Here is a 10227-nt window from a genome sequence, read left to right as displayed (position 1 = left end):
AGGACAGTATCCACCCCTTATTCTATACCATCTACGTCATGCTCAAGTCCCATATTTTCCAGTACAACCTCATTAACCACCCACCCTGCTTTCCATCCTTTGATATAACACACAGATATCATTCCCTTAGTCTATGGACCACCCTTGTGGAATGTCTGTAAAATGTCCAGAAATGTCCATGAAATGTCCATTGAGTTCATTTAGTCCGTGACTTTGGGCTCCATCTGTGATGGTGGTCACTCAGGCCAGGAGAGGTGGTGTGTTGTGTGGAGTTACCGGGCGCCAAAGCCAACTCAGGTCGGGTCACTGCTGCACTTGCACTGCTTCTTGTAAGGCTTGTCCTCCACTTGTTCGGGTGGTTCCTGCTATAGTAATTCCTATAACATCCAACTCAAATCATGGGTTACAACAATGTAAAGGTATATCCATTACAGTCTCTACCCCTGGTCCCTTTGGGCCAGGTTATGGGGTTTAACATTGCAATGAACTCCTCCCCTTGCTCCTAGCCTGGCTAGCAACAAGGGGTTCCTGCTACAGTAATTCCCATAATGTGCAACTCAAATCAAAAACAATTTAAAGGTATTTCTGTTGTAATTTCCACCCCTGGTCCCTTTGGGTCAGGTCATAGGGTTTAACAGTTTTTGTAAACTATCATAAAACTGATGATCTGGCATGATTATGACTGTCCTTTCTATTTTCCAAAAAACTAGGAAAAGGTTCTAATTTAGAAACTATTTTGAGTAAGGTGTCCAGTGTAGAAAATACTTGCTCAGATCTATTTCAAATACTGTTTGAGCCCGCATAAAATCACAGAAGACTTATTAAAGTTGAACTACATTGACTTAACTTTAAATTGTTTCAGCTTGATGGGGTTTACAGAGCTAACTGAGGAATCCCAAAGAGCTGATACGGCTCATAACAGTGCATGTGATTGTGAAGCTTTTCTGTTAGAGATTATATTAGTTAAAGAGCATTACACTTAAATTTCTTTTTCTTGTCTAGACTTAATATGTAGACTCGCTTTATTTAAAAAACCCACACCTGAAACAAATCAAACTGATAAAAATGTATCACTGTTGTGGGGGGGAAAGCAGTTAATTTATTTTTCTTTCAGGTTGTTTGTGTTCCACTGTGGATCTTGATGTCCTTTCTGTGTCTAGTAGTGCTCTATTACATTGTATGGTCTGTTCTATTCTTGCGCTCTATGGATGTGATTGCTGAGCAAAGGAGGACGCACATAACAATGGCTGTCAGCTGGATGACCATTGTAGTTCCACTGCTCACATTTGAGGTAGGAAAAAGCATAGCGAGTTTTATATATCTTGTTCTTTTTTCAGTGAGTGATGAATGTTGCTGTGTCTCTTTTTGAACTTACTAAAATGAAAGTACTGCTTTTTGTTTCAGAATAAAATATTAACAGCAAATATGAAAGAAAACCAAGAATTCTATGTTTCTTTAAAGTTTTTTTGAGTAAAATATGCATCACATTGGAACTGTAACTACATGCTACTGTCTTCTGTGGATGCTGTTTTTCTTCACGGATGTGTGAAGTTAAAGATCTGAGATCAGCATATGTTTTAAGAAGCTTGGAAGTGGGTATTGCAATTAAACTGACATTGTATTTTTTTTTGCCATTTAGATCTTACTAGTACACAGACTGGATGGGCATAATTCTTTTTCTTTTATACCCATATTTGTTCCTCTCTGGCTTTCACTGATAACTTTAATGGCAACAACATTTGGACAAAAAGGAGGAAATCACTGTAAGTATTTAAAAAATCATAGAAACAGCTTGAAATGCAAGGCTTAAATGTATTTCATTAAGTTTTGTATTTTCAAAACAGGCTTTTTTGTGTTTATTCTCTCATGAAAGAATTCAGATGTGTCTGTTATTGTTTTCAGGCGATTTTAGTAAGTTTTCAGTGTTTATAGTGTCTCTTGCTTTTTTTTTTTCCTGTAAGAGCATGGCTGCTGCTTGGACTCAACTTGAAATCTCAATGGGATTTTAATTGTAACTTAGCCTTTTATCCTTCCTTATTTCCATGGGTTTCATTCTCACAGGACGTGACTGGATCTTTCTGCTCTGTGTTCTGAAAATCGTGTAGCACCTACCATTTTTAATTAGCATTTGTCCTAGTAGCCTGAACTAGTATTCTCTTTCCTCTTTGGCCAAGTAGTGCTCTGTGCTGCTTAATTTTAACTTCAGTTGCCTGAGTGGCCAGTGTAGATTTACTAGGCTTTTATCCCCACCACAACTAGCACTGCTGAAAGGAGCATTTGCACTTTCAGCCATGTAATGTTACTGAACCAGTGCAGGTAAGTAGCTCTTCCCATCCATGTTGCAGTTCATCTTCCTTTTTCACAAGGCAATAAAATTTGTTAGGATTTTTCAGAGTGGAAGGGAACCAGCTGTGATGTTTGTTATATAAATTCACTTCATTTTTGGTCTGATTGTGAAATATATTGAGACTTTCTTTCTTCAGTCATGACTAAGCTTACCTCCATACATTTAGTTTACTTTTATATTGTTATTGTATGGAAAGTTGTTACTCGTGGGTTTTTTTAAAATGCATGCCCTCGATAATTTATGGCCAAATTAGTCTTTTGGAAAGCCACATGTCCGTTTTTTCTTCTGTAGGGTTAATAAATATTTATGTAACTTTTTAAAAAAGACTATTCATCTGAAGTGAGCCTCAGAAGACTTGCATGAAAATCCACTGTTAAAGTGCTAAGCGGAATACACCAGTTGGCCATGAAGTATAATCTGTGCAAAAAAATGGGTTGTATGGGATCTTCCCTGGCAAATGCTTAATACCTTGCTTTCGTTCAGTGGAAAGACTTAATGTGGGCAGGCTGTTCCTTTTAACACTGACCTTTGGTATTGGTTAATAGAGGAGTGCCATCTGCTGAATTACGAGTGCTGCTTACTTAAATGCTCTCTTTCAAAGTCTTTGCATATAGCAAAATACATGACAAACACAGAATGTGTACTGTTTTCTAATCTAGTGCAGGTAATACCAAGGATGAGATACTCCTGGCATCACAGCATATTTGGCTAACAACAAAAGTATTTGGGGAATACTGAATAGATACATTTACTAATCTGTGTCTGCCTATGCCATCACATTCCCTCTGGTATTGTAACCTATATGTATCAAACAAAAGTTGGCATGAATGTCTTCCCATGTGACACTGATTGCTTTGATTGAGATGCAGAGTCTTTTGTGTTCTTTGTGTACTGATGTGACCTGACACTGCTTAACATGTGAAATGAAATGGATTCTTGCTGTGGTAGTATAGCTGTAATTTGTACGTATGGATATACACACACAGACATGTATGTACAGACATGCAGAGGCATGCAAATGCATGTATATATTCTGTATGTATATCTGTGTGTATATAATCTGAACTGTAATGTTATTATATGATAGGTGTAAGTAACACACTGAGAAGCAGCACTAACAAATTTTGATTGTTTGCATATGAACAATATAAGAGAACTTAAATGAGATTGCATAGTCTGCTTACTTAATTACATTTTCGTTCTGCTCTGCAGTAATGGGAAATGATTTTTTTTTTAGGGTGGTTTGGAATTCGCAAAGACTTTTGCCAGTTCCTGCTTGAAATTTTCCCATTCTTACGAGAATATGGAAATATTTCATATGATCTTCATCATGAAGATAATGAGGAAACAGAAGAAACACCACTGCCCGAGCCACCAAAAATTGCACCAATGTTTCGAAAAAAGACTGGCGTGGTCATTACACAGAGTCCTGGAAAATACGTGATTCCACCTCCCAAATTAAACATTGATATGCCAGATTAAGATCACAGTAGCATATTAAACCTGAACTGGGAATCAGAAGATAAATGTATTTCATCTCATGCCTTGTCCCAATTACTTTAAAATAGGTATTGCTGAATCAGTGGCTTGGATTACACAAATCAGATCTTGAAGATAATCTGATTCATTTTCCAGAGATACGTGGTGGTGTAACTTGTGAACCTTCCTAACGGGTTGGTTGCACACTTGCCTGTATAGTATTTATATGAACATTTTAGCAGTGTAATATATTGTTTAAAAGTCTTGTCATGTACAGTGTAAGTATTATCTAAAAGTATTTTTTTAAAAACCCTGTATGAAATGCCTATGCTATTCCAGGTGTCTTTTAGGTCCTAAATATACACTTGATTTCCATGTCTGTTTTAAATGCTTTGGGGATGTCTTAGTATAGTACCTCTTTACTTCTTTTTCTGTTCAGCCACAATCATTGTCTTAACCGCAGAGGCACAGGAGTGTTGCACTTCTCAGGCAAGACTGGAAAGCTTTTTTGGGGGGAAGTAGAATGTATAGCAACTTACATGATGTTTTGAGTTAGCTATGTAAATTTTCATGTAAGTATTTCAACTTTTGCACTAGCTTGGGAGTTAAGTGTTGCTTTTGTTGCTTTTCTAGTTTCATGTGTTAATTCTTCTTTGAGCAGCATGTACACCATTCTTCCATTAGACCGGCTGTTTAATAAGCTGTTCCCTCTTGTTGTGCATGCAGTCTATGCCAGAAACATTAGTTGTAGGTTTTACAGCTGTCAGTTAGCTGGTATAAATATCATAGCTTGGTCTTCATTACCAACTTTGTGTTGGTGTAAATGATTAAACTTTTCAAGATAGGAACTCATCAGTGTTGGTATAGCATTTTCTTGTTTGAAGAAAGACCTCCTTCGACAGATTGTCTTGGACTTCAGGAGCTTTAGAGAAATTTACTCTTTGAAACCTATACTCCAGTATAGGTTTAGTATAACAACAGATGTTGGATACTGCCACATCCTTGCAGCTGCTCTTCATGCTTAGGTGAATTCACAGTTTAGGTAGCTTAAATACCGTGGATCATGTTTCCTTCGTGTTAGCACGGCAATGAGACAAGCAAAGAGTGTACGGACATTTCTGCATGTGTGAAAGGTGCACACCTGAAAAACTTCACAGATGTGGTGCTTTCATTCCTAGTGCTGCAGACCTCTCTCTTCTTCCCTGTGGACCAGCTACTGGCTGAAACCCAACACAGCACTGTCCTATCACTACACTTAAAATGTCAGTGCAGTTTTATTTACTTTTTGGCTCGAGTAAAAAAAAAAAAATCTGTAAATGAAAAGCAACACTTGCCACTGCTGGTTCATGTCACTAGGAAAGGGATGCTGCTCTGTGATGTCACAGCAGCGCAGCATGGGTGTTTGAGCATTTTCACTTGGGATTCTCAGTCAGTTGGTCACTTCCTTTCAGCTGGCTGTCTGACAGGACAGCCTAACTGCTAGGGATCAGCTGAAAAATTTACTCAAACTGAGAAAAAATAATTGAAAATGGAGCTTTCCTCATTGGAAACTTCATGTGATTCTGTTCTGGCCAAGGGAGTTGATTCTTCAGGCTCGACTTCTCTCTGTCCAGCATGTGACAGAAGAGCAGCTAGTGATGCTGCCTTTGGACCTCCAATAGAAGGAAAGGTCTTTACAAACTTCGACTAAGCAACCCTGGTCAAAAAGAGAGCATCTGAATTCATCTGAGGAGAGCTCGAGCAAAGGCGATGCCTCTACATGCCTCAGCTTTTTGAAGAAGCTTTGGGACACTGTTGAAAGTGATCGGTTTGAGTCCATTTGGTGGGGTGACAATGAAAGTGTGTAGTGATTCATGAAGAATTGTTCGAAGAGGAAGTACTAGCAAGGAGAGGACGTCTGAGAATTTTTGAAAGTGAGAGCATGAAAAACTTCATTCATCACCTCCATCTGTTCGGATTCACCAGAAAGCTGTGGGATTTTCCAAAATCGGGCTCACACAATGACTTGCTAGCAGAAGAAAGCTAGGGAGGTATGTTGGGTCCTCTACATGCAAACTAACTCTCAGAATATTCTAGTGGGACAGATTTCTGTTCCAATTAAATAAGCCTTTACTACATAGGAGATGAGGACGGTAGCAAATGTTCTGATTGTCATTTTGTTTCTCGGCTCATGTTCAGGAGTTTTTGAGGTAGCATTTCTGAGTAGTAGAAATGCTGATAAAATATGCAAAAATACACATTGGTTATTTCCAACTACTTTGAACACATAAAATGAAAAGATATTCTCATCGTATTGGGATTTTTTTTTTTTTGTGTTTGCTATGTGTCTTGCTGTACCAGATCTGCAGTTTTCTTGTGGCATTTGCTGGAGGCTGAGAAGGTACATGGCAGCATCATATAGTTACGTACTTGTCCATTCCACGCCAAAGTTGCTGAAAAGTAATGGTATTTGGGTTTCTAAATCAGTTGGTATGCTTTTGAAAATCCTGCGCTTCTCTGCTACCAAGTGGTAAAACCACAACACTGGTTACTATTAACAGGACTGTATCGCACCATTTTATTCAGCCTAAACTTCAGGTTTAGAACGCCCCCGATAGTCCTTTTTAATATCCACATTTCTCTGTTGCAATTAAAATTCTTAGTTCTTGTATCTTTGTGGTTTCCAGTCTCAAGGTGGCGGCAACTCTTTTCCTTTGCATTTTTTAGTTTCACCACTTCTACAACCCAAATTTTCGAAGACATTTTCCGCATCTGCTAATGAAGTATAAGCAAAGGTTTGGTCCAAAAAATCGAACACCAGTAGGATTTTCACCGGACACGGATTGGCATGCACGCCGCCAGAAAAGAAAACCAGATGTTGAGCTTGCGTGGGAAACCACTTCCGAGGAGGAGAGCGGTCTGTTCACAGCAGGTCCAAGGGAGAACATGCACACCTCTGCAGCCAGGAAGACCGCACCTGCCAAGCGACGTGCCAAGGCAGCTACCCGAGTCAGACCCGGCTGGCGTCGAGGGTGCTGCTTCTGGACGCGCCGTGCCGGCTGTGCCCCACAGTCACTTTCCGCCAGGGCTGGCACCTCCCACCTCTCCAGCTGTGCTGGCAGCAGCTGCTGCTCTGTCTATGCCAAGGCCACCGCAGGGCCAAACTCCACCGTATTGCCACTGCCCGACTTGCACTTGTGGTCCAAACAGCGGACCTGCAGGCAATGGCCTTGGACCCCAACCCAGGGCACGCTAGGTACCTTCCACAGTTCTTTTAGAAGCTGAATAGTCCAAGGGAATAGTCTCCTAAGTGTTCCAATAAACTACCTGAATACAAAGCCTTTGCCAGTTGTCCTGTCCTCTCTTTATAGCCATGCCTGTGCCTGGCCTTGGGCTTTGCTCCAGAAAGTCAAAAGGATTTCCATTGTAATGCAGGGTGTGAATTTTGAAAAACTCTGGAAGTGCCAAAATTAGTGACTTCTATTTGTTACTCTTCACATTTGTCTTTAATTCAATATTGGATTTTCAAAGCTTACTAATATTTTTCATCTTAAATGACAGAAAAATATTATAATACTCACTTAATTTTGTACAAGCACCTTCTTTCCGATAAAGGCCTTTCAACACAGGCTGTTGTGTCAGAGAGCTGTATACTGTAGACTGCTCCCCCCATCATATGCACGTCTAATATACCTAACCTGTGAATGAGGAAAATCTGGTCCTTTCTGGAAGTTTTACATTTGCAGCACATAACACACACCACGCACAGAAACTTTGTCCAGCAAATCTCTGCCTCTGTTTGAGAAGCCCCTAGGACTGGCCTTATCTCAGATGCTTGCTTTCTCAATGATCCCACAAATGTAAGGTTAGGAGTGGGCTGTGAGACGGATGTCATATTAATGATGGCAGCCTGCTTTCAAACACCATTCTGAAGGGTCCTACAAACTCTCTCTTCCTCATATCATCAGAGGTTGCAGGCATCATAATATGGTTGTATTTACTCACGTTTTAAACTGGCACACAATACCTCAACCATGTCTTTAAAAAAATAAATCACATATATAGGCAAAATCTAGTAAACCATTAATAATTTCCAGTAATGGTCATAAAAATTGTATCTTCTTTTGCCTCAAAAGAGCAGTTCTTCAATTGTATTTGCTATTTCAAACAATTAGTTTTGGAAGGGAGTCCTAAACAACTCACTGATATTCAAGATGCTGACTTGTGAATTACAAGTTTGCATTTAGGCACGAAAAATAACAGTGAGGGCCAACACCTATGCTTCTGAAGGGATCAATTCTTCGGGGATGTCCACCTGCCACACACCTTTTCCCCCTCTGGCAGGAATTGGTTCCAGGAGCCATCTTGGATTTGAAACAACAGTCAAGTATTTCTGTTCTAGATTACTGAGGACAGCTTTGTTTTCCAGCTCCAGAATCTTTTCAGGAGGCAAGTTTTCTGGATATAGTGATGTCTCTCCAATGTCAATTAATCCTATATTATAAAATTAAAACATAAAATTAGTTGGTTATTTGATTTCCTAGAGAAAAGTTTTCCAAAAGTAAGCCTCCCAGAGGATGTACAAAACAGCTGATTTGTCACCAGAAGAACACAGTATGAAGCACGCACCCCTCAAAACAGTGTCATTCACTGCAGAAGATGGCCTATGTGACTGAACTTAGGTCAGTGAAGAACAGGTGAAGCATGCAGTTACAACATTCACAACTCTGATCTGGAATTCTGTTAAAAAAAGCCTGCATCTAAGGAGATGCAGCTGCTACCAAAACTCCTGAGCTACATTTGGCCTTGAAACAGCTTCACTAAAAATAAAACACTCTCTGCTCCTACCAGGACACTATTCTATTAACATTTTAAAATCATTAAACTATATGGAAATTCCTGCTCTCTGGAACCCTTTTAATGTCACGAAAGGGAATTTCTATATTGCTTAATGATTAAAAACATTAAAATAAAGATCAAAGAAGCTTTGATACCTACTCTACAATTTAGTGTGCAATTTATGTCAAGGTTACAAATCTGTATGTTATATAGTACCTAAAAATTTTCAGCACTGTAGAACGACAAGTTTTTCAGTGTATGTGATAGAAGTAATTTGTTGTGCAGGAATAGCTAAAAATACTCAAATGAGAATGCAAGATAGATGGTGTAACAAAAGACACCTACAAGAAAAGAGTGCAAAAATGAGTGCTGGATAAAAACTTTGTAAGTATACAGTGCAGCAACATACGTTGTATTTCAGCACAATATAAGCAAAGAAACACCACTGCATCCTAACTTTGTGTTACAGAAACAAACTTCTACACTGCCCAAATAACAAGAGCGATGGAGCATTTGTAGAACTGAAATAGGATTTATGTAATACTCTTAATGTGACATGCAAAGCACTGCAATGTCATGACTTCACTTGACTACAAGTACTATAAAATGGTTTCAGCAAGTTCCTAAGCTCAAAATGCAAAAAACGTGTGGAATTGACATTTATTATCATGCAACAAAATAATATGCAACCCACTTTTTACTATCTTACTGTGTGACAAGTTAGCACAAATCAATTTTATTTCTTGTACAGACTTTAGAGTTGTAGCCTTAAGTTTTTAGTAGAGTGAGTGTATTTTAAAAACTGAGGCCTGACTAAAATTCTTTATCCTAAAGGTCAAAGATACTTCACATTTCCAACACAATGAAAAAGAATAAATTTTATTTACAACTTCCCTGGCGGACCTCAGCTTACAGTGATAAGGAATCAAAATGGCCCCCCAGTCACAACTCAGGCACCACTCCTTCAAAGTAAGTGTTAAAGCAATGTTATAATGAGCGTAACTGTATAAAGCAGATGTGTATTGGACTGAAGCAAGTTAATGGATTGAAAGCTTGCTTGGAAAATATAATCCAAGGTTGCTTACCTGCAATAACTCCTCTGCCAAATTTTTCCCCTTTATCCAACAAATCTTGCACTTGTTTTGGTGTCATACCAAACCTATTCAAAAGAATTGCTCTCCATGTTTCATCTTCCCAGTCCTTAACAGCTATATGAATAGCAATGGTGCAGTTCTTGTAGTCTGCTAGCAAAGGACGCCAGCGAGTCTCTACTGTTTTGACTTTGTTTAAAACTAATCCTGCATAGGGTTGTCGGAAGGAAAGGCAACCAAATTTCATTTTCCTTGTCCCAGAACCCGTTTATTTCCTATAAACAAACAGACACCCCGAGATTAGTCTTTACAAACGTGCCTGTGACCACGACAAACTAATAGATCTGCCTGGGCAGCTGCCCTGACGATCAGGACGCTGCGCTAAAGCGAGCTGCGCGCTGCCCCCCGGGGGGGCGGATGGTCCATGCCGCGGGGCCCCTGTTTGCAAAGGCCGCCCGCCCGCCGCGCTCCGGGCCCAGGCCGCCCTGGGCT

At 39.6% G+C, this 10227-nt stretch overlaps 2 protein-coding genes across 4 annotated transcripts in view; one reads left to right on the top strand and one right to left on the bottom strand.

Annotated features, from left to right (window-relative positions):
* The window catches only part of TMEM185A (transmembrane protein 185A), a 9590-nt gene extending 4916 nt beyond the window's left edge, over window positions 1-4674 (top strand). Inside the window, exons 4-6 of one of the 2 annotated variants that reach the window (XM_009275343.2) lie at window positions 1115-1291; window positions 1640-1763; window positions 3585-4674. In XM_009275343.2, coding sequence (XP_009273618.1) covers window positions 1115-1291; window positions 1640-1763; window positions 3585-3829 — 546 coding nt within the window. In that variant the 3' untranslated portion in view covers window positions 3830-4674. The remainder of the gene's footprint in view (window positions 1-1114; window positions 1292-1639; window positions 1764-3584) is intronic. The other variant, XM_009275344.2, reaches the window with a different exon arrangement.
* Window positions 4675-5803: 1129 nt separating this feature from the next.
* On the bottom strand, window positions 5804-10005 carry LOC103895666 (protein CXorf40A). 2 transcript variants are annotated; one of them, XM_009275341.2, is made up of 4 exons: window positions 9730-10005; window positions 8086-8299; window positions 7387-7503; window positions 5804-6258 (listed from the first exon to the last, which is right to left on the bottom strand). In XM_009275341.2, exons 1-4 carry the CDS (start codon window positions 9980-9982, stop codon window positions 6228-6230), a joined length of 615 nt encoding a protein of 204 aa, XP_009273616.1. In that variant the 5' UTR covers window positions 9983-10005; the 3' UTR covers window positions 5804-6227. The 2 variants fall into 2 exon arrangements, with proteins under 2 accessions (XP_009273616.1, XP_009273617.1); XM_009275342.2 differs by lacking the exon at window positions 5804-6258 and having other exon boundaries at window positions 7421-7503; window positions 8132-8299.
* Between the last annotated feature and the right edge of the window lie 222 nt (window positions 10006-10227).

Source organism: Aptenodytes forsteri, unplaced genomic scaffold, assembly GCF_000699145.1.
Source record: "Aptenodytes forsteri isolate BGI_AS27 unplaced genomic scaffold, ASM69914v1 Scaffold143, whole genome shotgun sequence".
In the NCBI taxonomy this organism is placed as follows: domain Eukaryota; kingdom Metazoa; phylum Chordata; class Aves; order Sphenisciformes; family Spheniscidae; genus Aptenodytes; species Aptenodytes forsteri.
This window is presented reverse-complemented; position numbering and strand designations above follow the sequence as displayed.